Genomic DNA, 26,644 nt, shown 5'->3' on the forward strand with positions numbered 1-26,644 from the left:
ACAAGCCCCGACCCCAGGTTTGCACTCTGGATATCCCATCAGGTGTCATAAGCCGTCTGGAGATGACTAAGTCTAGGAGAGCTGCACTTGGGTCGTGTGTTGCACCTGGTCTGTGCTGATGCTGCCCCTTCTGTATAAGGGACCTGGTGGCAGCAGTCTGTGCCTGGGGTGGCCCATCCCTTAGAGATGAGGGTAACTTACAGTATTACAGTCTTTAACAGGTGAAAAGCCACTAATCTGAGAATGTAAGCAGCCAAGCAAGGAGAGTAACTACACACTAAAAATGTTCCAAATATCTGCATTTGTCATTACAGTCATATTTTGTCTTAACAACATTAAAAAACAAGTGTAGTGGTACACATGCCTTTAATCCTAGCACCTAGGAGACAGAGGCAGGAGGCTCTCTATGAGTTCTGGGTCAACCTGGTCTACATAGTGAATTCCAGGATAGCCAGAACTACATAATGAGACCCTGTCTCAAAAAATACAAAATATCCAGGCTTTAGTGGCCTTTAATTCCAGCAGAGACCAGCCTGGTCTACAAAGCAAGTTCTGGACAGCCAAGGCTACACAGAGAAACTGTGTTAGGAAATAAAACGTCTTCAGTAACATTTTTTTCTGATCATATTTTTTTCTTAATTTCAAATTATATTTGAGAACTCACTAACTTTCTTTTTTATGTTCATCACTTCCCCAAACACTTGCCCTTCTGTTTACCTGTATCAGAGAAGTTCGTTGCATTTTAAAGCATGCTTTGCAGAGGCTAGGATGTAGCTCAGTGGTGGACTTGCACTGTTTAATCCTCAGCAGTCCCTGCCTCCCTCCTCGTAAATCCACTCAGAGTACTTCAGAGAGTTTGCTGCAAGTCTGTGACGGGATCCCCAGGTTCTGTGTTATTGTCCTGTGAATCTGAGCAGTAATTCATTTTCCTCAGGCTACAACTCTTCTTTAATGTCTGTGCTTTTCCATAGTGGATAGCTTTGAAATTTCCCAAAATTGCCATCTACGTGGACACCTGGAGGGAGTGCTACGAAGCGTATGTCATCTATAACTTTATGATCTTCCTTACCAACTATCTCACCATCCGATTCCCAAACTTGATGCTGCACCTAGAAGCTAAAGACCAGCAGAACCACCTCGTTCCACTCTGCTGCTGCCCGCCATGGGCAATGGGGGAGTAAGTAAATCGGGTTTTCATGTGTCTGTTTGGGTTTTACAGAAGCAGAATTATTCAGTTTGGGCCAGCTCTCTGCAAGACAGTTCTGTAAACAGAAACAATAAGTAGACTTTAGCATGGAGTACAGTTTGAAAGACAACAAAATACATTTTTGTTTGTTTTTGTTTTTGAAGACAAGGTTCTCTGTGTAGCCCTGGCTGTCCTGGAATCGCTCTGTAGACCTGGCTGTCCTTGAACTCACAGAGATTCACCTGCCTCTGCCTCCCCAAGTCTGGGATTGCATTCATGTGTCACCATGCTCAGCTAACAAAATACATGTTTTGTTTTTTGTTTTCGAGACAGGGTGTCTCTAGCCTTGGTTGTCCTGCATTCTGTACACCAGGCTGGCCTCACCTTGATAAACTTTTTATTGGGTGAGCAATGTAAAAATGAAACAAAAACAAAAAAAACCCACAACATCTATATTTTAAAAATGTATTGCCTTTAATCCTAGCACTCTGGAGGCAGAGGCAGGGGGATCCCTGTGAGTTCCAGGCCAGCCTGGTCTATAAAGTGAGTCTAGAACAGCAAGGGATACACAGAGAAACCCTGTCTCGAAAAACAAAAACAAAAAGCAAAGACCCAGGTTGATTTCCTAGCCATTCCAGCCATCCAAAACCCCAGTTCCAGGGGATCCAACAGGCACATGTGTGGTGCACACACATATATGCAGGCAAAACATTCATACACATAAAGGAAAATAAATGAGCCCTTTTTAAGTGGGATTTTTTGTTGGGTGAGGTGGTAACAAGCCTGTGGTCCCATCACTCAGGCAGGGGCAAGTGGATCTCTGAGTTCGAGGCCACCCTGGTCTACAAAGCAAGTCCAGGACAGCCAAGGCTGCAAAGAGAAACCCTGTCTCAAAAAAAAAAAAAAAAAAAGTAGGATTTGTTTGTTTGTTTTGCTTTTTCTCCCCCTTTTCATTTTGGTTTTTCAAGACAGTGTAGCTTTGGCTGTCCTGGAACTCACTCTGTAGACCAGGCTGGCTTCAGACTCACAGAGATCCACGTTGCCTCTGTTTTCTGAGTCTTTTATATATATATATATATACATTTATTTTATTACACATGTATAAAACAAACTACATACAGCACAGAGAACCATGTGACAATCGTGAGAATAATGAGTTCTATACATGTTACATTCATAGTGAATTGGCCATCTGCATTCATCTAGTTTGAAGTAAATGTAAAAAAAAAAAAAGTCTTTAAAGAGTTAAGATTGCATATTTTACCCAAAGAACTTTAGTTACTTTTCTCACTACTGTGATAAAATAACTGACAAAAGCAACTTAAGAAACAAAGGGTTTATTTGGCTCACAGACTCATTTCACTTGGTCCTGTCGATTTGAGGTGAGCATGGCAGGAAGCCCCAGTTCCCAATACTGTTCTGTGCTGTGCTTCAGTGGAGCTAGGCAGGGGTGTCTTTCAGAGATAAAGTTACTAAATAACTTCAGGGGCTGGAGAGAGGGCTCAGAGCACTGTCTGTTCCGAAAAGGTCCTGAGGTCAATTCCTAGCAACCACATGGTGGCTCACAACCATCTATACTGAGATCGGGTGCCCTCTTCTGGCCTGCAGGTGTATATGCAGGCAGAGCACTGTCTAAGTAATACATAAATAAGTCTTTAAATAATTTCAAAGTGGGCTTTAGATTTCCTTGCTGCCATCCACACTCTTATCCACCTGTCATTTAGGACAAAATTGGCTGAATGAATATAGTTGTCATCTGACCGAGTCATTTCCATTTGGAGGCTTTGAGATGTTTTGATGCCACTGAATAGCTAAGATGGTCTCTTTCTTTTGCAGAATGCTGCTCTTTAGATGCAAACTAGGAGTGTTACAGTATACTGTGGTCAGACCAATCACCACTGTTACTGCTTTGTAAGTATGACTCTCCTTTATTTTTTTTATTGTTTCAAATCTTCATGCTACATGCCTGGGAATGTAGCTCAGTTTGGTAACTGCTTTGTATGAACAAAGCCCCGTGTTTAATCCCCAGCCCCTCAGAAGGCAAGTGTAGTCGTTCATGAGAAATAATCCAAGCACTTGCAAGGTAGAGGCAGGAGAATTGAGAATTTAAGGCCACCTGGGGCCCTGTCTTTAAAGATCTGTGTTCTTACATGGGAAAGCAAGTAGGAAAAGGGTATTGATTAATAGCGTAAGTCTAGCCTGCTACAAAACCACATATATAAAAGCTGGGTTCCGTAACAACAAACAGTGCAAGGCATTGCCACAAGATTCACATCCTTTTGAGAGCAGACATGAGAAAAATCATCAGAGGAAAACACTACTTTAGTTGGGTTAATCACACAGATTTTATGTGTGTGTGTGTGTGTGTGTGTGTGTGTTGTTAATTTAAGAGTTTATTAATACTGTTTTAAACAGGTGCAGGTCTTTAATCCCAGCACTGAGGAGGCAGAGCCAAGTAGATCTCGTTCAAGGCCTGCCTGGTTTACATAGAGAGACTACATCTCTCTCTCACACACACAAACTGTGATGCCAAAATATTAAAGTTTCAATAAAAATTCCAAAATGTGAGTTTCTGCAGACCACAGCGTAGAATCAAGCCATGTAACAATACTTCTTATCCTGCCTGTGCCAGAAATACTTATAGAAGTATGTTTTATTGCTTTGCTGCTTAGAAACTAGGTGAGCATATAACTTAATACTTGTATTAGAATTTACTCGGGGGATCTGAATCTTCAAATATTTACCGCTAAGTTAATTTAGAGGGAAAGTGAGCTGTAGTCATGTTTATCAACCAAGCTTTCCAAAATGAGGAAAGTCATGATTGTTCTGTGGTTTAATGGTTGTTTATAATTTAAGTTAAAAGTAACGATCATACCATGTATTTCTAGAAAGATGTGACTCGTGTCAGCTTTTCAACCATCTGTGACCAAAGGCAAGTGGTCGTCCTTAGGCTTTCTGAGATAAACTGGTTATAGATTTTAAGTTTTACTACCGCTGTGCCCTAAGTGTGTGTATTCAGGGCTGGAAGGTGTTTGGTGATTGAGAGCGCTTGGTGCTTTTGCAGAGATGTGGTTCCTAGAACCACCATTGCTGCTCACAACAATCTGTTAATTCCAGTTCCAATTCCAGAGTATCCAGTGTCCCCCTCTGGCCTCCAGGGACACTGAATGCACATCACGCCAGGCGTACATGCAAGCAAAACACTCAGACGTAAAAATATAAATCTCTAAAGGATATATATTAAGATACAGGTCTCCTTGGTTCGTCATAAAGTTGCCTGACTTTTGTCACTTTTCAGGGTATGTGAGCTCGTTGGAGTATATGATGAGGGAAACTTTAGCTTCTCCAATGCTTGGACCTACCTGGTTATAATAAATAATTTGTCACAACTGGTGAGTAAATACTCTTTTGTTTGTTTGTTTTGTTTTTTGAGACAGGGTTTCTCTGTGTAGCCCTGGTTGTCCTGGACTCACTTTATAGACCACGCTCAGAGAGATCTGCCAGCCTTTGCCTCCCGAGTGCTGGAAGTGAAGTGTGTGTATGTGCCACCACATCCTGCAATAATCATCTTAATTGTACTGAATCAGTTTCTGTTACTAAATATTATCAGGCACTATTTCTTAAGAACAAATATTACCTTTTAATTTGTACATGGAATCTGAGGCAGCTTTAATGTATAGTTTTATACAATATAAACATATAGTAGTATGTTTATGAATGATTTAGTGACTTACACACAGACCTGTTGTTTGCTGTCGTTTCTGCATGGCTGTGAGTATATGCATTGTGTGCCTCCTAAATAAACAAAAGGTACAGAGACTTACTCCGTAAGAAGAAAAGGTCTAATTGGCATATTGATAGGATAGTTTCTAAGTAAAGGAAGAATTTTCTGGTTGTGGCACACACTTTTAATCCCAGCACTTGGGAGGCAAAGGCATGAAGATCTGCGTTTGAGGCCAGTCTTGTCTACAGAGCAAGTTCCAAGACAGCCAAGGTTACATAGTGAGACTCTGTCTTGCAAAAAACAATTAATTGTTTGTTTTTCAAGACAGGGTTTCTCTGTGTAGCCTTGGCTGTCCTGAGCTCACTTTGCAGACCAGGCTGGCCTCGAACTCGCAGCGATCCACCTGCCTCTGCCTCTTGAGTGCTGGGATTAAAGGCTTGCACCACCTGGCATTAGTTAAATAAATTAAATAAACTGTGTGGTATAAATGTTACGCAAGAGACTAGCTTATAAAAGTAGTAGTGATTTGTCTTTAAAAGCATAATAGATGTGTTTGCTTTTATTTGACTGAAGGAAACCTTTTGTCCCATTCATATCATTTGTATATTGCTTTAGTTCCAGTAAGTGAACATGTAGAAACATATTTAGGGGAAACATTACATATCTCCCTTGCGAAATTCCACTTCTGTGCATCTGCAGCAAAACACTAAAAGCCTGTTGTTAATCTAAACCACTGGCCGAGTAGCACTCAGCTGTGCCTGGAGCGCCACTGTAGAGCAGGCTCTGGTTTCGGCTTCAAGAGTTCTGCTACTGTCTTCTACTGCAGAATGTTAACTGTTGCTTTTGTTTCCAGTTTGCCATGTACTGCCTTCTGCTGTTTTATCAAGTGCTAAAAGAAGAGCTCAGCCCTATAGAACCTGTGGGCAAATTTCTCTGTGTGAAACTTGTTGTTTTCGTTTCCTTTTGGTAAGTATTGCTTTCTCTTACGAGAATATTTCAATATTAAATGCTAATTAAACTGTTGGTTAAGAGAGTTTGAGAGGCACGACTACCAGTTCAAGGCCAGCCTGAGCTATGAAGCTACAAACTACAAGTGTTAATATAGGAGGAGAACTAAAATGCTATTACTCACACTTTTAAAAGCTAGCCCTATGTCAGGGTAGTGGTGGCACACACCTTTAATCCCAGCACACAGGAGCAGAGGCAGGTGGATCTCTGAGTTCAAGGCCAGCCTGGTCTGCATAGGTTCCAGAACAACAGAAGCTACACAGAAACCCTGTCTTAAAAAACAAAATCAACAAAAGCTAGTCCTTAGGGCTAGAGAAATAGCGTTTCAGAGACTTTGCTACATATCCAGAGGTCCACAGCACCCGGCTCACATCCAAGGAATCTGGAACTTTCTCCTAGCCTCTGGGGCACATGCACATATTCAGATTATCAGACACACACATACACATAAATAAGAAAATCTTTTTGTCTTCTTTTGTTTTGTTTGTTTGTTTGTTTCTGAGACAAGGTTTCTCTGTGTAGCCCTGACTATCCTGGACTCACTTTGTAGACCAGGCTAGCCTCAAACTCACAGAGATCTGTCTGCCTCCCCTTCCCTAGTGCTGGGATTACAGGTGTGCGCCATGTCTCTCAGCTAAGGAAAAACTTTTTTTTTTTTAAATTTGTCTTTTGTAAGATTTATAATAACAGGACTGGGAAGGTGATTCGGCAGATAAGAGCTCCTTTTGCAGAGGACCTGGATTTAGTTTCCAGCACCCACAAGGTTGGTGGCTCAGGACCTTGTGTAACTCCAATTCCAGGTGGTTCTAATGCCCCTCTGACATCTGCAAATACTGCACATGTGTCATAGATGCAGGCAAAGCTCACACACATAAAAATAAATGTTACCATTTAAAAAGATTTACAAAAACAAATATTCTTAGCCATGTGTTGGTGGTACGTACCTGTAGTTGTGGCACTCGGCAAGAGTATCTCAAATTATGAGTGTGAGGACATCCTGGGCTATATAACAAGTTCTAATCTATGTGATCTTGTATCTGATCAATCAAAGAGAGAGTCAGATGATGGCTGACATTTAAAAGATGAAGATCATTTGAGATAGCCTAAATATCTTGATAGTATCATTAAAATGAAGGTTCTGCTAGTTGTGGTGTTTTTAATTCCAGCACTCCCACGGAGACAGAAGCAGGCAGATCTTTGTGAGTTGAAGGCTAGCATGGTCTATAATAGCAAGTTTGAGGCCAGCCAGAGACCCTACCTCAAAATGAAAACGTTACTTAATATTATGATTCTGCCGTAAATAAAATAGTATCAATTTGGGAGAACATTTAATGATGTGAGGAAATGTTTATCAGTGAGTAAGCACAAGGAGATACAGCCTTGAGGTAGAGTGTGTGTTTGCAGTGTTACAGGCCCTACTGTCTGTCCTCAGTGTCACAAAGCAGAACTAGACATGGCCTTAGGTTAGTGACAGGGTAGGTAACAAGTTATGTATATTTAGCTTAGCAAAGCAGTCAGGAGAAAAAAGAATTCATGAAACTGCACTGCCAGAAGTTATGTTAGCATCTGGGGGCACACATCATACACAGTCCTCTATAGAAGTAGCTCATATTATAACAATTTCTGGGACTCAGCAGTATTATAGTTCAGATAATCTGTGCCTGGCAGGATAGCTCAGCAGGGAAAGGCACTTGCCCTGCAACCTAATTAACTGAGTTTGATGCCCAGAGCCCATGTAAAGAAGTAAGGTTTTAAAAGGGGCAGAGGAAAACAATGGCGCCCATGAGGTGGCTCAGTAGGGAAAGATGCCTGCTGTCACCAAGTGTCAACAATTAGAGTTCCATCTCAGAGCCCACATGGTCAATGAAAACTACTGACTCCCACAGGCTGTCCTCTGACCTACATACACACACACAAAGACATGTTACATGTGTGCACGTAAACAGCCGAAAATTAATTTCTTTGAACCTAATTATCTAGATATGGTGGCACACACCCTTAATCTCAGCAGTTGGGAAGTGGAGGCAGTCATATCTCTGAGTTTGAGGCCAGCCTGGTCAGCATAGCAAGTTCTATGAGCAACCAGAGCTATATAGAAAAGCCCTGTCTCAAAATAAGTAAATGAATAAATAAATAATAAAATAAAAATCCTAGTAATTGATACACGTGTAAACATACTGGAGTATCAGGCTGAGAGACTGACAAGCTGTTAGAACTTGGAATCTGATTCTTTGTACATGGTTCCAAAGTGGGAGGAAGGGTAAATAAACTAAATAATGTAGTTCCAAGAACATATCATGGAAGTTAATACATTTGTAAGGCAAGGTGAGTATACTTAACATAAACACAACTGGGAGTATGCCCTGAAGGCAGGATAATGGGGAGTCCTAGGGTGCAGTGAGGCATTAGCTGTTTTAAATCTTTTTTGTATGATATGTGTTTATTGTGTGAGTGGCAGCATGTACATGCTGTCTGTGCTTGTGGAGGTCCGAGGACAACTCTGGGGGTCAGTCCTTGCCTTTCATTTGAGACAGGGTTGTAGTGAGAATCCAGGAATTTTGGGTTCCTTTGAAACAGAGAAATATTATAAGAATATGTTCTCGTTTAGCCCCAGGTGTGGGGTATGGGGCTGCTTCTCAGCAGCGGACTCATGTGTCTGGTGCGCTGGCGACAGACTTCACTTTGCCAACTGCAGATAGTGTCTGTGATTGTGTGACCTTTGGAATTCTAGGGGCTTTTCAGAGGATATATAAATGCTGGGGGTGGGGATGGGGGTGCTAGTCGCTGTTGGTGTGAAAAGAAACAAGAAGAAATTAGATATCCTGATGGCAAAGACCAAATTGCCCCAAGGAGCTCAAAGCCCCTAATCAGCAGGCAGTCGTCTAATGATAATGCCGCCCCCTTTCCAGCCCTTGGCTTTATTCACGGGTTTCTTCCTTTCCTCTCCCTCCTCCCTTCTTCCTAGTGTTAGGGGTTGAAAGGGAAGAAGGAAAGGGGTGGAGAAGGGTGGCAGAAAGAAGCAGCCACAAAGTAGCAAACACAGGTCTCCTACACAGGTCTCCTAAGTGTTCATCTGCAGACATACATCAGGCTTGCTGGCCTGCGGCCGGCCTGGGAGCCTCTCTGCTACTTCCCAGCTCAACATGAGGAGCACTGGGATTGCAGATGTGTGCTACCACAGCCTTACCTGGGTTCTGACACCTCCCGGCCCCTAGTTGCCTATTTTTAGAACACTTGGTCGTTTCATTATTTAGATTTGACACTGACCTTTTCTTGACATACAGGCAAGCAGTAGTTATTGCTCTGTTGGTTAAAGTTGGCGTTATTTCAGAAACGCGTACCTGGGAATGGCAAAGCCCAGAAGCTGTGGCCACAGGACTGCAGGTAAGTAGTGTTGTTTCTGAAACTCAAGGAATTTTACTGTGAAGGCATTTGATGCAGTATTGCCCCTGAGCGGGCCAACGTGCAAACAATGGGGGCAGGAAACTGAGAGAAATGAGCTATAGGTACTGACTGGTAATTATTCTGTTCCTGGTTCACTTATAACTGCATGTTACCTTGCAGCTGTTGGGTAACAGATTGAAAAATACTTGAGCGGGGCTGGAGAGGTGGCTCAGAGGTTAAGAGCACTGCATGCTCTTCCAGAGGTCCTGAATTCATTTCCCAGCAACTACATGGTGGCTCACAGCCATCTGTAATGAGATATGATGCCCTCTTCTGGTGCGCAGGTGTACATGCAGGCAGAGCACTGTATACTTAAATAAATCTTTTTTAAAAACAGAAGAAGAAAAAATACTTGACTGAGAAAATGCAAGAGGTATAAATCTTGGCTTGTCATACTTTGAAGAAATGAAAAAATGTTTGAAAAATGAATATAATCTGAAACTTTTAAAAGAAATTTATACCCTAAATAACATTGAAGAAGTTCGTAGTTTGGAAAACTAGATTTAATCCCAAAGATGCCTGGTGTGCTTGTTACTGTTTGCAGGACTTTATAATCTGCGTAGAAATGTTCTTAGCAGCCATCGCCCATCACTACTCGTTTTCTTATAAACCGTACGTGCACGAAGCAGAGGAGGGCTCCTGCTTCGACTCCTTCCTCGCTATGTGGGATGTGTCGGATATCAGACATGACATCTCTGAACAAGTGAGACGTGTGGGTAAGTAACAGCGATTCAACTTCTGTTAGTGTGAGGCGGGGGCGCGGCAGGCATGGGCCTCGAGCAGGGCTCCTCAGGAGCTGTTCAGCTTGGATTTTAGAACAGGGTCTGGCTGGCCAGGGAGCCTCAGGGACCCTCCTGTCTAACCACACCACAAAGCCAGGCCAAGCTTCTTACTTGTGCTGAGGAGGAAACTCAGGTGCTTCGTGTTTGTGTGGCAAGCTCTTTACAGACTGCAGTGTTACCCCTGCCCAAATATGCAGGTTTTGTACGTCTCCTGCTGTGGCCGTTCAGTAGTTAAAGTAGTAGTATCATTGTGCAGGCTCTTCAAACTCGGGGAAGACAAAGGGGAAAGGCGGAGCTTTTTAAAGAACCATATGTTTAGAATAGAAAAAATAACTTTTGGCTAATAAAATTATATTGTCTTAAAGGGAGGACAATGCGAGGTTATCCGAAAAAAAAACTTTTCCCTGGCGACCCGGACCATACAGAGCATTCAAGTCTTCTTCCTTCCTCCCCGCAAGATAGAGTTTCTAGTAGTTCAAGAGCATCCTCGCCAGTGGGCCAGTACCAAGGCTTCGGACATACAATTACATCACCACGTCCACTTTCTATAGACCGCCTATATGAAGATTTCATGAGTGATATCCAAGAAAAGAACAGAAAGGCTCTTGCAGCAGGCATCAGGATTAACATGCCTGAAGAGGACCAGTCTGAACAGGACTCAGACTCTGACACGGACTCGTCACTGGTCATACTTGTTCCAGCCAAGCCAAGTCACCACATTATCTTAGACATGTCAGAAGATCTGTCGGCACCTTCTGAATCATCCACAGACCCTTAAACCTGCCACAATACTTTTTTCAAAATACGAGCAAAACCAGTATAACTACTATATATAATATACAACTATAACACTAATACATACAGGTTTTACTAATACATATATGTTTTCTATATCACAACATTTAAATTTCTTAGCTTTAGCTTTCTTAAACTTTTAAGAATATCATCTATTCAAATAGTAGGTAACAACTTTAGCAAAATTCTCTTGAATTTCTCAAAAGTACAGACTTAAAAAAACAAACAAAAAAAGAAAGAAAAAAAAAAAAAGAAAATCAGTGCTTCTTGCCACTGCATGAATGCAATGCTCTGGACTGAAAATGTAAATATAAAATTCAGATTAATTGAATTTAATGTAATCCTAACCATGTGCCATTTAAGTTTATGTAATTATACTTTCAAAAATCTAAAACTCTTAACGTGTCTTGCTCTTTTGTTTTCTCCCATCACCACCCCCCACCCCCTGCCAAGACAGGGTTTGTAGCTCTGGTTGTCCTGGACCCACTTTGTACACCAGGTTGGCCCCAAACTCAGAGATCCACCTGCCTCTGCCTCCGCCATGCTGGGACTAAAGGTGTGCACCACCATCATCTAGCTGTGTCTTACTCTGGTGTGTGTGTGTGTCTTATTCCTTAAACAAACTAAATCTTAATACTTTAACAAAAATAGCTTGATTAGAAATCCAACAAAAATTTTAAAAAGATTTGAACTAGACTTAGTGGTGTATACTACCTTTATACCCAGCACTCAGGATGTAGAGGCAGGCAGATCTCAATGTGTTTCAGGCCAACCTGGTCTAGGCAAAAAACAGAATCAGGAAACACTGATCAAAAAAACAGAAAATGAAAATAAATGAAAGGATGTCCTGTGAATCAGAATCAATCATTTTATTAGAATGTTCAGACTACTCATATGAATATATAGACATCAGAATCCTAGTGGCATTATTTAGATAAAGGACAATCCTAAATTCATATAGAAATATAAAAGAATGGCCAAATCACTTCTGAGGAAATGCTGGACCACTGCCTCATTTGAAATACAAGCTGGGTGCAATCCCAGCTTATGAGGCACAGGCACAAGAGTCATTTGAGCCCAAAAGTTTGAGATCAGCCTAAGCAACAGAGAACCCTCTGCCTTAAGAAAAAACTGATTACAATATGGCAGGCTGGAAAGTCAGCTCAGCATTTAAGAACACTAGCTGCTCTTCAAGAGGACCCAGAATTGATTCCCAGCACATGATAGTTCACAACCCTCTGTAACTCCAGGTCTGGGAAATGTCCTCTTTCGACCTTAGGCACCAGGAATGCACACTGGTGCACAGACATACACATAGGCAAATCACCCAACCAAATAATAAAAACTGAATATTTTAAGGGAAAAAAGTGTGGTGCTAACAAAAATAAAGGTACAGAATGGGAAATTCAGAATCGTTGACCAGAGTACCAAGTGGGCATACTAATGCAACTAATAAACTTCCATTGCAAATAGGGCTCAAACAAATTTGAAGTCCCCAAGACTTTCCTGGATGAGTGACATTCTGGTTGGCAAGTTGAGACATGAATGCTGGGCAAGGTATCCCAGGACAGTTGAGCAAACCAATGAGAACAGGATAAGTGCACCACAAAGACATGTCCCCAGCAAAGTCCCCTATCCCTGAACCCAATTGGTGGAAAATGTAACTAACCTGGCACAGATGACTGTGGCTTTTGTGACGTCTGTGCTTAAAGGCTCTACAGCAGTCTGGCTTGGGGTCACAGTTTGGCTACTGAGTCTGTTCTGCATGTGATCCACTAGTGGCTTGATTACAATAAACTTTTATTTTCTGCATTGATTTGGTGTTTGAGTTGTGTTGGATCCAAGCGGACCCCAGAACACTAAGAAAAAGCAGCTTGCAACAAGAGAATTATCCCAGGAAATCTGAATTCCACATACCAAAACATGGAACTTGACCCCTATTTTACACCAGACACCAAAATCAACTCACTGCGCAAGAGACACAAATGGGAAATCGAGAAGAGAAGCCCTTGGACCACTGGCCTTGGCAGTGACTTTCAGACTATCACACAACCAGAAGGCACCATGCAAGCTTCCAAAGTCCTACACAGTTAGGACAGAACTACATCACTAGCTAGCATGCCAGGATAGCCCAAAGGGTGCAATGGTGGCATGCACACCTTGGCGGTAACCAACAGCTCTCTAATTAGACTTAAGACCTGCTCAACAAGAGGAAAACCTACCTTGGACTGGAAACCTAACTAACTGCTTAGTGCTCGGGATTCTTGGAGGAGAATCTACACTAATTTACTAAGCCATCATATTCCCTAAAAAAAAATAAAAAATAAAAAAATATATATATATATAAAATATATATATATATATAAAAACTTTCTCTTTACACCCATAGATCAGGGTCCTTTTTACCTCTCAAGGAAACTTCTCTCCAATTGACAGAGACAATTACAGAAAACCATAACCAATCAAAATGCAGAGCTGTAGAGCCCAGTCCCAAAGGATATATCTACAAAACACCTAAGGCTCAGGGAACATAGTAGAATTGTGAAGCAGAGACTGTAGGAAGCAGAGGACCGGGGAGTTCACTGTGCGATTGTGTCTCCTAATAAGTGATGTCAAGTCTCATCAGCTTGACTGCCCGAACATGAATTGAGCAACAACAGACAAAACTGGACAAGGAAAAGCCCATAAGGCCTCAATCCTACACAAAGAACTAACTACAAGCAGCGGAGGCAAGCTGGGACTGGGGCTGGTCTAACGCAATAAGCATGCTGCACACTGGATAGACAAGAACAGGGTCAATATTGGCAACCAGGTTCCCGAAGGCTTGACCAGAGCATCTGTAACCCAGCCTGCAAAAGGGACGCCCAGAAGCAAGAGCAGCACTCCAAACAAGATCCCCGCGGGTGAGGGTGGGGGTGGAGGGCAACACGCAGGCCTGTGGCCAACAGCTAGGACTTAGCAGTGAAAGGACGCAGGAGCGCAGCAGGCTTCTGCAAACAGGACAGAAATGCCTAGACGAGACTGGATCCAGCCAACGGGACAGATGGCGTTCATCCATCCTCTGCCCCCATCGCGCACCGCACCATTTATCACTTCCTGCCAACTCTGCTGTTGTTCTGCATCTACTCCTTCCCCCTTCCTATGTATTTTCCCTTCTCACAGCACGGCCTGAGCAGGTTTGTGGGGCCTCTGTGTCGGCCTCCTAAGAGCTGGGGTTGTCCTGTTACCTCATACAAACCTTGTCATCTCCCCCTTCTTGTTCTCATCACCCTCTCCCCTACCTCTACTGACCCAAATCTCAACACTACTCTTGCTCTTTTCCGCCCGCTTCATACTGATGGTAGCAAATATCCGTGCCGCTCTACTTCATAAAATGGCGTTTAAGGGATGGTTGGTTCTTATTTGGCTGTTACAGTATTTTCACAGTTGGCCTACCCCTTGATAGCCATTACTGTAGACACTATTGTCAGAGGACTACTCTGGGGAGCAGGCCAGCAACAGCAATCTAGCAGAAAAAGATAGCACCTAGCTTTTGTTCGTTTGTTTGTTTTTGAGACAGGCTTTCTCTGTGTAGCCTTGGCTATCCTGAAACTCACTCTATAGACCAGGCTGGCCTCAAACTGCCTGCCTGTGCCTCCTGAGTGCTGGGAGTAAATGTGTGAATCACCACACCCAGATAAAGACATAATTTTAAAAAACTTAAGCTTATTTTTATGACGGTACATATGACTGTGCACCACCTGTGTGCCTGGTGCTTGATCTGATGAGGGGGTCAGATCCCCTGGAACCTAGAGTTACAGATGGTTGTGAGGCACGTGTGGGTGCTGGGAACCAAACTCAGGTCTTCTACAAGAACAGCACATGTTACTGCAAAGCTGTCTCTCCAGTCGTACTTTTTATTTTATGTATATGGACATTTCACCTGCATGTAAATCTAAGCACATGCACGTGCCTGGTGCCCACAGAAGCCAGAAGATGACATCAGATCCTCGGGAACTGGAATTTCAGACTGTTGTGAGCTGCATGTAGGTTCTAGGATTGGAACCAAAGTCCTCTGCAAGAACCCCAGTGCTGTTAACTGCTGGACCATGTCTCCAGCGCAAAGGCAATACCAAAAAAGGAAAAGATCAGCCAACCACCTAACAACAGTGGTTTAGGTTCAGGCAAAAGCACAGGAAACTGGAATACAAGGCAATAAAGCTATGTAAAAACTACCAAACCTACAGTAACTGCACCTAGTGAGAGCACATTAACTGAAACCTCAAAGAACTCAAATGAATAATTACAAATACATTATCAAAAAACAAAAAACAAAACAAAAAACAAAACAAAACGGAAGACACAAATTCCTGAATTCCGAGAAAACAGTGAGTGAAAGAAGGTCAGTATAAGCTATGAAAATGGAACCTAGTAAACAGAAACAGTGAAAAAACCCAAACAACAGAAATGAAAATGTCAGTAACTGAAATAAAGAGACTTGTGGAAAGAGCAATACAAAGGGCCATGCAGTGGTAACAATATCAGGTCCTGAGGACAATGAGGAACTGGACATTCATTTAGTAACAAAGATACATTAATTTTTAAAATGTACGTGGGGGACTGGAGAGATGGCTCAGCGGTTAAGAGCACTATCTGATCTTCCAGAGGTCCTAAGTTCAATTCCTGGCAACTACATGGTAGCTCACAACCACCTGTAATGTGATCTAATGCCCTCTTCTGGCATGAAAGTGTATATGCAAAAGCAGCACTCATATATATATATAAAAAATAAATAAAATCTTTTTTTTTAACGTGTCTAGGCTGGGCAGTGTTGGCCCATGTCTTCAATCCCTGCCCTCTAATCCTAGCATATGGGAGGCAGAAGCAGGCAGATCTCTTTGAGTTCAAGGTCAGCCTGCCCTCCAATGATAGTTCCAGAACAGCCAAGGCTACCTAGGAGAAACTGTCTCGAAAAAATATATATAAACTTCTCACATATATATGTGTGTATGTGTGTGTGTGTGTGTATATATGTATATGTGTGTATGTATGTATGTGTATATGTAATGTATGTAATGTGTGTATGTATGTAAGTGTATATATATGTAATGTATGTATGTGTGTATATATACGTATATGTGTGTGTGTATGAATGTATGTATGTATGCCTGAGACACTCAGGATGGTGAACTATGAAAAGACCAAATCTATAAATCATGGACACTGAGTAGTTTTCATGGCCAGGCAAGGTGGCATGCACGCCTTTAATCTCAGCTCTCAAGAGGCAGAGGCAGGAGGATTTCTGTGAGTTAAAGGCAAGCCTGGTCTATAAACCGAGTCCAAGATAGCCAGGTCTGTCTCAAAAAACAGTTTCATGTCAAAGGCACAGGAAAATATTTTTCATAAAATTATAGCAAGAAACTACACCACATCTAAGGAAAGATGTTCATACAAGTACTAAAGGCATTAGAATACCAAACTTCCTATGTTATAGTCAAAACACTAAATATAAGCTGGGCGTGGTGGCGCACGCCTTTAATCCCAGCACTCGGGAGGCAGAGGCAGGCGGATCGCTGTGAGTTCGAGGCCAGCCTGGTCTACAAAGTGAGTCCAGGACAGCCAAGGCTACACAGAGAAACCCTGTCTCAAAAAAAAAAAAAAAAAAAAAAAAAAAAAAAAAAACACTAAATATACCCAAGGGAAATATATCTACAGCTGAGAAAAAAAAAGAAGAAGAAAAAAAGAAAAGAAAAAATTCATATTATAAGGCTGGCTCATTAAATTAGCATATTTCTTAACAAAAGTTTAAAAGAGAAAAGTTAGGAATAAAGTTTTCAGTGTCTGAAAGACAATACTCTCCATCTCAGACTACTATTCCCAGTGTGCTAATATGAAGGAAGATGTCCCCACAGGCTCGTGGGAACGGCATGATTTGAAAGGATAAGGATGTATGTGGCCTTGTGGAGGCAGGTGCCATCTGACAGGACGAAGTGTGTCGCTGGGGGTCGCTGAGGTCTCAGAAGCCCAAGTCAGGCCCAGTGGCTCACTCTCTTCCTGCTGCCTTTGGATAAAAATATAGGACTCTCAACTCCTTCTCCAGCACCATGCCTGCCTGTGTGCCACTGTGCTTCCTGCCATGTCAATAACGGACTAAGCCTCTGAACTATAAGCCAGCCCCAATTAAACGGTTTTCTTTATAAGAGTTGCCATGGTCATGGCATCTCCAGCAATAGAAACCCTAAGTAAGACACCCAGCAAACTGCTGCTGCTGAAGAGGGGCAGGGGAGAGACCCAACTTCCCCAAGACTGCTAAGCCATGTTAACAGAAGACACTGGGGAGAATTTTTTTGTATTGAGGAAAACAAAGACCCCCCCAAGAGGCTATGGGAAAACTGTATGCTGCAGCTGTAGTCAAATAAGATTTGGAAAACACCAGCCAGTTCAAAGTGATAGGACCAGTGTGTCTTCTCAATAATTCTGAATAGTAAGGCTCCCAATTCCCCCATCAACACACAGATGAGCAGTTTGTCTCCAAGAAATGTGCCTCCACTATAAACAGATGGTACCATAGGGTGAAAGGAAAGAAAAGGCATTCCAAACAAGCGGGACTGGAAGCAAGCCAAGTGCCATTGTTCTGATGCCTGATAGAATCAGACAGTCAAAAGGCGTAAGGCATAAGGCATTAAACTGTAGACTTCTATGCACCCAGCTGACATGTGCACCCACTCCACAAACAAACATTGCAAAGGGTAAAGTCAAGAATTAGGTGATACAAAGAAGGCAGAGCGGATAAAACACTTGCCATACAGGGAGCAGGACTGAAGCACGGAAGCCGAGTACTGACATCAAGCCAGTCAGATGTGCTGCTTGCCTGTAATCCCAGCACTCTGGAGGCAGAGTCAGGATCCCCAACACACATTGGCTAGACAGATTAGACGTAACTGGTGCTCTCTGGATTCAGCAAAAGAACAAACCTCAGTAAGTGAAGAGTGAGGGATTGAAAAAGACCAGTATCAATTTCAGGGTCCAGCATGCATGTGTATGTATGTGAGCGCACGCTAGCACATACATACCCCTGACACACAAACCACATGGAAATAAACATTTTAAGTCAAATAAATAAAAAGTCACAAATTAACCCCAACACATAGTGGGTGACTTCACTATCCATTCTCACCAACAGACAGGCCATCTTGGCAAATATAAACACTTGCGCTAAATGACATCAAACATCAATAGACCTCCCAGAAACCTACAAGAACAGTCCATCAAAACACTTCAGAATAGACATTCTCAGAAACCTGTAGAACTGACTCTAAAACAGGCCATAATAGGTCATATAATAGCACAGAAAACCTTGACAAACATAGGGAAATTTAAATAACTTATTTTATTTTGATCACAATGCTAAAAGCTGAAAATCAACAGCAAGGGCAGACTACAGAGCATCCATACTTGTGGGAATTCAGCAACATACCACTAATAACACACAGTCAGTGAAGAAATCAAGAAGACAACAAAAGATTGGTAAAATCAAAGCAAAAGAAGATAGAACATACTAATACCAATGAGACATAACAAAAGCCATTTCTTTTTGGGGGGCAGTTGGTTTTTCAAGACAGGGTTTCTCTGTGTAGCCCTGGTGGGCCTGGAATTCACTCTGTAGACTAAGACAGCTTCAGGCTCATAGAGATCTGCCTGCCTCTGTCTCCCGAGTGTTGGGATTAAAGGCATGTGCCACCATTGCCCAGCTAACAAAAGCATTTGTAAGAGTAAAGTTGTTGCTAAACATGCCCGTATTAAAAACAACAGAGGATCTCAAATAAATAACAGTACACCCTAAGTCTTGAAGGAATAAAAACAAACCAAACCCAAAAGTAGTGGTTGGAAAGAAGTAACTTAATGAAATAGGACGACTCAGTGACGCTGAGATGGCTCTCTGCGAGGATGAACAGGAGATGGGGCGCAGCATGCCCACAGCACTGAGCTTGGTCCCCAGCAGCGCATAAAGCAGGTATGGTGGAACACACCTGTACCCTCAGCATTTAGGAAATAGATAGGAGATGCAGAAAGGAAAGGTCACCTTCAGATACACAGCTAATTTGAGACTAGCCTGGGGTATATAGGTCCCTGTCCAAAGAAAAGAAAAAATGAAGGAAGGAGGGAACAAAGAAAGAAAGAAAGGAAAGGAGAGAGAGGAGAAAAGAGAGGAAAGAGGAGAGGAGAGAAGGGAGAGGAAAGCAGGACAGAAAGAGAGCGGAGACAGAGAGGAACAGGATCAAAACACTCAGCAAAAATCAAAAGCAGGGGAAGCAGTTCGAGATGCAGACACAGACGAGGAGTCCCTGAGGAGCCCTCGGGCTGCTCAGAAAGTAACACCAGCAATTAAAGATGGGATCCCATGGAGTCACAGAGCTTTGCAACAGAGCACTCAAATCAAAACTTAGAGAAATTCTGCGTTAGCATTTTTAAGTGTTTGTTTGCCACCAGCGTTTAATCTTCTTGCCCAAGTAGAGAAGGGAAAAATGCCTATGGCGGACATTTCTTCCGAAGCCCTTTGCTCTTTAATATCTAACAGAAGCAAGGCCTGGCTCACAGCCACTGCTGTCAGTCTGCACTGGAATCCTAGATGTTGCCCCACTGTAAGATAAGATCTCTAAGTCTTAACTGACACGGCAAGAAGGCAGACATCTTTTAAGTCCCTATGAAGTCCAACAAAATGGCTTCTTAATCTGAAGAAACCAAAGAGGTATCCTTTTCCAGAGGGCAAAGCCTACACTTTAGAATAACGCTCCACTTTAAGCCCTTTACCGAGTGCTTTATTAAGGCCACCCTTAGACATGCTGGACCATTCGAGGAGCTTGTACATCCATTTCATGACTGGAGTCTCACTGCTTCACTGTGATACTGACGTTGCTTTTGTGATGCTCAACACTGAGAACAAGTTCCTCCCCCGCTTGCACTTGGATGGGATTATCCAGAACCACCGCAGCCTGCTTCCAGTGGGAGGCTTCGCCTGAGGTGTCCAGCCTGACATCATCATCAAGGCACAAATGAAACCAAAACGGAACAGCAGTTACTCGTCCAGACCTACAAGCACGGACCTGCAGAAAGTGAATTTTGAACATTTCATCGAGGAAAGTAAGTCTTCTCTTTTGAATCAATTTGAACACAGGAACTAGAAATACATTTAACCATGCATTCAAATTTAGTAACTAGTTGTAGACTCTAATGTTTATCTAACCTATTTTTGTATGTTGTCTAGAAATTCAGATTTAAATCTTCAAAGGAAATGACAGACCATGTAAGTATAGTGCCCGTCATTTCAGTTCCATGTTTTGCATGGGAAGAGTGACCCCCTGTAGCTGTCCTTACCTTGACTTCTCTCCTGGAAGTGTTCAAATATGGAGTCATCAGGTCTAATCTAAGGAGCTCCACTGGCTGGCTTAAAGGGGTACATGGCAACGAAGATAAATCCAAACACACACGAATAGGCACCTGAAGAAAGAGGGAACATTCGCTTTTATTGTTTTCACAGTGAGGGTTCCCTCTGTACTCGACTTATAATTAGCTCCTTATGACAAAACTTTTTATCCTTTACTTTATGCATCAACCTAAGGCATGAAGCTTCATGGCCAGGTTTTCAGGAGGAATGAATGAGCTAACTTTGCTGTGGTCGTGACCAGGTTTTCAGGAGGAATGAACTAGCTCGTGCACTGGGTTCTTACCTACAGGCCTTTCTCTTGGATGAAAACACATCAACTTTTAAGTGGCCAAACAATTCCAAAACCATTTGTACCTAGAATGTGTGAGCTAGCAAGCAGACAGTCTAACAGTAAGTACTACTGTGCTTCATCAGAGGCACCAAACTCAGCCGGACACGGTGGCACACACTCTCATTTAAAATAAAACGACAGGGCTGCTTAGAAGATGCTCTCCTTCTGGGTTCAATCTTCATGGTGAGACTGGCCACAGACAGGGCCAGCTTTCCTAGGCATTCACTCCCTCTTCCTCACTGTGCCATCTGCTCCTGTTTACGCTGGTAACTGAGAACCCTCCATTGCCACTTCTCAATGCCTGGGACAGGAATCCTCTTACAGACAGATCTACAGATCTACTCACACCTTACAGACTGTTCCCACTTTTGTTTCTCAGCCAAACCTCCTGGCCTGGCCTGTCACCGTCAATCTAGAGCTCATAGCCTTTCAAGTTCTCTGAACTCAGGTCTCAAGCCATGTTCTGCACACCCCTACCGTTCCGTCTGCCTGTGGTTTTAAATGCTGTCTATATGATACTGACTGCCCAATTCACATGCTCAGCCTAGAGCTTTGAGCCTTATCCAGCTGCTCAACAACCCCTCCTGACACCTACACAGCACAGCTGAGCACACCAACAAATGATAAGTGTCCTTCCTGGTCCTCTCTTACATTCTACATCCAATCTATAAAACTCCGCCTTATGAACCTGACTGTAGAGCGGGGATGTTGGAGTTGAAGGTCTTGCCCCTTTCTGCCACGGCACAGCTGGTTGACTAAGAAGTCTGTAGTCCCTGTGGAGGCCCTGAGCCTGAAGACGAACAAGGAGAGGTGCTGGACAGGGACTCTTTGGACTCAGAAGATGAGAAGATGTCTGGTGAAGGGCCTTCTCCCGTTTAATCTTGCACTCGAAAGCAGAGACGATGGACATACGGCTTTTTCAAGGAGCTGACAATAACTGATGTGCCCATGGGCTCCCACCATTTTTGTTGTTGTTGCTGTTCCTTGATGACCTGAATCAGTCTACCAACCCCCCTCGTAGTCAGAGACTACAGGTTCCTACTCATTGCAGGCCAATCGGTGCTGCCGACTGCCATCTCTGTTAAGAGCAGTAATTTCCGCAAACTTCGCTGTTGGGCTCACACAGTTTTAAGTGGTCTTCTCATTGGCTATAAAAGTGTTTTGCATGGATGTGTATTCTCTCTTGGAACCTCCCTGCCTGGCTGTCTATGTCAATGGCCAGAGTTAACCTGATGTCCGGGTTGGCTGCCAACCTGCTGAAGGCTGACCACGCTGGCCATGCTCCTACTCCCTGTCCATAGAGAGACCCTGCTCCCATCATGCACCCTTGGTTTATACTGGGATACCTGTTTCACACAGAGATGGCAACAACGTACATGGAGACAGCAATTCTGGTTCAAGCCTCCTGTGAGGGAGATATTCCTGACCCAATCAAAGGTGGCATGCTGCATACATGGGGCAGTAGGCCTGTCGTTTAAGGAAGCATGACTCACTCTCCCTGGAAGGAGTGTAGCATAGGGAAGGATTTCAGGCTGCCTGTTTACTTGACTTGCAGCACCCATGGGGGCTCAGGCTTCCTTCTAGCCATGCCTGCACTGGGGTTAACTGGTACTGGGAAAGGCACCGTAGTCTGACTGCCTGGACCTGCAGCCATAGCTCCATGAAATTTTCTGCCATGGTGGACTGTGTTCCTCAAACTTTAAGATTCCTTTTTCAGGTATTTTGTTGTAGCAACTAGTAACTAATACATACACCTAACTTGGGAATGTCTCTAATTCTAGGCCTGGGAAGATGGAAACAGGGGGATCAGGAGGTCAAGGTTCTCCCTGGCTACATACTGAAGCCCTCTGGGCTACATCAGACCCTATCTCCAAACAAACAAACAACAAACAAACAGTTCGTGTAGTAGGTGCTCAATAAACACTTGTTAAATGATTTTTAATGAACTATATTCTTTTAACAACTTCTGCTTTTGTTTCATTGGTTCACGCACTTATCAAGTAGTTTACCATTGTAAGAGAGGAGACAATACCTAAGGCAAAGAATAAAAAGACTATAAAATATAAAACTGCCAAGAAAGGTTACGGGGTCTCTTTAGATAAGCAGCCATCAACTAAAGTGAGAGCACGGCATTAAGGGTCATCTGTAGGGTGTTACATAGAAACACAGAGGGTGGGGCTTAGCCAGGACAGGATCACCCAAGAACAACGGGGGACGGAGGGTAATCCTTCAATTATATGAAAACAGACAGACTATAAGGCTCTACGCTGTTAAGGACAGAGTGGCCATGAAACAGGCAGTACAGTGAAAGGGCAGCATGGCCCGGGGAGACTCTGCTCACACTGAAGAACTGCCGGAGCCAGGACCAAGTGGGAATGAAAGAGCAAGACAGGCAGGGGATGGAGAGACACCCAGCAGCCAAGAGTGCTCGCTGCTCTGCCAGAGGCCTGGGCTCAGTTCCCAGCACCCATGCAGGGTCACAACCACCTGCCACTCTAGCTCCACATCTGATATCCTCTTCTAGACTCTGTGAGCAACGCACACACAAAACACACATGCATAAACCAAACTAAGTCATTCTCTTAAAAGTTACACTAGAAGCCGGGCAGTGGTGGCGCACGCCTTTAATCCCAGCACTCAGGAGGCAGAGGCAGGCGGATCGCTGTGAGTTCGAGGCCAGCCTGGTCTACAAAGCGAGTCTAGGACAGCCAAGGATACACAGAGACACCCTGTCTCGAAAAACAAAACAAAACAAAAAAATTACACTGGAAAGATAGCTGGTGGCCTTTTGGAAACATGAACAGACACAGCTTAAGCATCTCTATCTTGTGATAAATATGCTCTCTTTATTAAGTCTTCACAAGAGAGATATTCAGCTAACTAAAACCCTGGTTAGCCAACCGCCTCCAAAAGCAGTTAATCAATTTATTCCTCAGTTGGCTCTGTCACAGAACTCCTACCAGCATCCTAAGAGCTTACTAATTATACCTTCAGGCATCATTTCAACTGCTACTCAGTATCCCGCTTTTCAGAATTCTGCTTTGGCTTGTATGGTAGTATCCGCTCCACCCCATCTTCAGCCACACGTGGCTTCCCTGGCACTCTGTCTAAACACACGTTAAACTCACGCACGGGTGTGCTCGTCGTTCCTAGCACCTGGGACATTTCCACTCTCTCTCTAAATCCTAACTCCTTGTTTCTTAACCTGAAACTCACCTCCCTGTCTTGAGCTCCACATGTCCCTGCTGCCTACAGACAGACGGCCTAGACCTGGGCTTCAGCTGCCCAGGCCAATCCTTAGTCACCTGAGGTCTCACTACAGAACCGCAAGCTTAGGACACAGGCTTCTGGGGGCTTCTTTGTTACACAAGTACAGCCCTTTCTCAAAGTCTAAGAGCTCTGGTTTTATTTTCAATCTGGAACAGGGATTCAGAGGAAAGTGATAAACTTTAGTCTGCATTCATGACAAAGTCCTTGGTTATTCTAACCCTCAGGCTGATTTTCATCTGTGATGTGGTCCTTTACTCCAGGAGACCGGCTGCCTTTCTAACCCAGCTAAACCCACTCACTAGGTAAAACCTCAAGGGCGGAGGGAGACAGTGACATCTTGGCTGACCAGCTCTCTGACACTTACCTGAAACTGGTTAATAAAAGGTGCTATGTTTAACCCAAGAGTGTGTTCTGTTCCTTGGACAGCACTCTCTTCTACCAGTGTCTGGGACTCCAGCAGCATCCCAAACATCAGCACGTACTGGGGGAAGATCTTGCCTCCAGACTGCAGTAAACACCTGAAGAAGGGCAAATGTCTTTAAAAGCCTTTTAATTCCCTGTTTTATAACTATAAATAAGCAAGCATCATGAATTAGTGAAGTGTAAATGATATGTAGTCATTATTGGCTAATAGCTCAAATTTTAAATCACATGAAATAGTTGCCCAAGAAGTCAAATTTGGACTGTTAACTCAGGAGCCAGACTAAGGTAAATTTTTAGTTATAGGCTGCAATCATTAACAGTGAGTGAACCCTCCCTACATAAAGATCCAAATATTCCAAAATCCAGTACTTTTTGAACAGTTATACAATATATGGAAAATTCTATATATGACTTCATGAATAGGTTTCCATAAAAATATGAATGCACTAAAAATCCTGTACAGCTACTTTAAGACTGTGTAAGATGCATATGAAATAGTAATAAACCTCATGTGTAGACAAGCTTCCTCCACCAGTGATCATTATGTGTAAGGAGCTGCAACACTGATGGTCCTAAGCAGTTCAGGCAAGGTGAAAGTTGGACGGCTAACAGGATAGTCTCACACCATCACCACTATGAATGGTTTAGTATATGAGGGTACAGAGCATTTGGTCAGTTCTCTGAACTATTCTGTAACTTCTCTGGGAAGTCTGAAATGATTCACTGTGAAGGATTAAACCTTCCAAATGCAAATATACACGCAAACTGAAATATTCTAGGAAGCAAAGCAAGACAAAGGTTAACAAAACCCTTTCTCGTGCAACTGCACATTCATCTTCATTCTCCCCTGAGTCCCACAAAATGGTATTAACAACTCTGCATATGGTTATTAGAAAGTATCTTAAGTAGGCTGTACCTGGAAAGAGAATTATGAGCAGAAATTAAGTGCCTGGTGGGACGCTGGCATTCCCTGCATGTGGGTACCAGGTGTTCCTGTACCAAGAATTCGGAGGCTTTAGTTAAGGGCACTAAAACTACCATGGGTATTGTTTTTCATACCTGAGCCATAAAAGGAAGCAGAAATTGTTATATAACGTTTATTCTCCTAGTTATAATTGTTGTATCAGGCTTACTGCCTCTGTCTGCTAACCACGGCCTAGAGCTGGAAGCGTCTCACCTCCACACAATCCTATCTAGGTCTAGAATGTTTCATCCTCTGAGACTTAGTGCTGAATAAGCTCACCCTTTCTAGTTCTTTCTGAACTCTGGCTGGCTGGCTCAACTCAGCTGTTCTGGCTCAAACTCCTCTCACAGCTGACTGATTCAACCTAGCTTCTCTGTTTCTCACTGAATTGCTCTGCTTGGCCTCAAACTAACTCTAGCAATCTTTTTCTAATCTTCTGGCTTCTTCTCATTCTCTGGCTCATTCTGTCTTCACCTGTGTCTTCAACCTCTCTCTGTAAAACTCTCCCGGTAAAAACCACCACTGAATTCCACAAACTGAACTGCCACAAACTCCACTGCACTGCTTCTCAATTGACTGACGCAACCGAACGACCTGAACAGCACTGACTAGAACTCAGATCTGCATGCCTCTCTCTCTTGAGTTCTGGGATTAAAGGCACATTCCACCATGCCTGGACCTAAGTTTTTCTCTAGCCAAAACTTGCTCTATACCAGGCTGGCCTTGAACACAGAGATATGCTTGCCTCTGTCTCCAGGAATTAAAGGCGTGTCTTTATTCCAGCCAGATCACACAGACCTAGAAAGTCTTTGGCTGTGATCTCTTGCCAGAGCAGTCATGTTTACAATTTAAATCGCTCTACAAGAAATAGAAGAGTAAGGTTTCTAAGACCAAATGAAACCATTCCTTATCTGTCACATTTTCAAACATCAAACCTTGTTCTTACTGAGTTTTTTGGAATATCTTTTAATTAAACTTCCAGAGCAGGGACTACAGAAAGGTGGGCAATGTACCATATTGAGCATCTCTCACAGTAAATTTTATACCCAAGTTAAAGACGTAAGGATCTACTTTTTAAAAACTGCAGACTAGCCATCTGACCAGTTTGTACATATCTGAAAGATTATATGCGTGTTTAAATTTTTCCTACGTAACTTCCCTAAATAGATTGTTAAGACTTAGGGGCCGTGAAGACAAGCGAGTGGATAAAGTCCTTGCAGTCCAAATGGAGGTGCAGAGCTTAGTGTGCAGCACACAGGTACAGCAGCAGCCTGCCTGCAGAGCTGGCACTCA

At 43.1% G+C, this 26,644-nt stretch overlaps 2 protein-coding genes across 5 annotated transcripts in view; one reads left to right on the forward strand and one right to left on the reverse strand.

Moving 5' to 3' along the window:
- The window catches only part of LOC311582554 (transmembrane protein 184C-like), a 44,188-nt gene extending 31,433 nt beyond the window's left edge, over positions 1-12,755 (forward strand). The window contains exons 4-10 of the mRNA XM_084755727.1: positions 972-1,177; positions 3,023-3,097; positions 4,485-4,578; positions 5,764-5,876; positions 9,203-9,302; positions 9,907-10,078; positions 10,510-12,755. Coding sequence (XP_084611853.1) covers positions 972-1,177; positions 3,023-3,097; positions 4,485-4,578; positions 5,764-5,876; positions 9,203-9,302; positions 9,907-10,078; positions 10,510-10,922 — 1,173 coding nt within the window. The 3' untranslated portion in view covers positions 10,923-12,755. The remainder of the gene's footprint in view (positions 1-971; positions 1,178-3,022; positions 3,098-4,484; positions 4,579-5,763; positions 5,877-9,202; positions 9,303-9,906; positions 10,079-10,509) is intronic.
- The window catches only part of LOC311582544 (protein arginine N-methyltransferase 9-like), a 77,144-nt gene that overhangs the window by 28,124 nt on the left and 22,376 nt on the right, over positions 1-26,644 (reverse strand). For 3 of the 4 annotated variants that reach the window (XM_084755697.1, XM_084755695.1, XM_084755698.1), the window contains 3 exons: positions 24,329-24,482; positions 20,294-20,416; positions 18,290-20,022 (listed from right to left, as the gene is read on the reverse strand). In XM_084755697.1, the coding sequence (XP_084611823.1) occupies positions 19,807-20,022; positions 20,294-20,416; positions 24,329-24,482 (493 nt within the window). In that variant the 3' untranslated portion in view covers positions 18,290-19,806. Of the gene's footprint in view, positions 1-18,289; positions 20,023-20,293; positions 20,417-24,328; positions 24,483-26,644 lie in introns of those variants that run through there. The other variant, XM_084755696.1, reaches the window with a different exon arrangement.

The sequence above is a fragment of the Acomys minous genome, assembly GCF_964271855.1.
Source record: "Acomys minous genome assembly, chromosome: 14".
In the NCBI taxonomy this organism is placed as follows: domain Eukaryota; kingdom Metazoa; phylum Chordata; class Mammalia; order Rodentia; family Muridae; genus Acomys; species Acomys minous.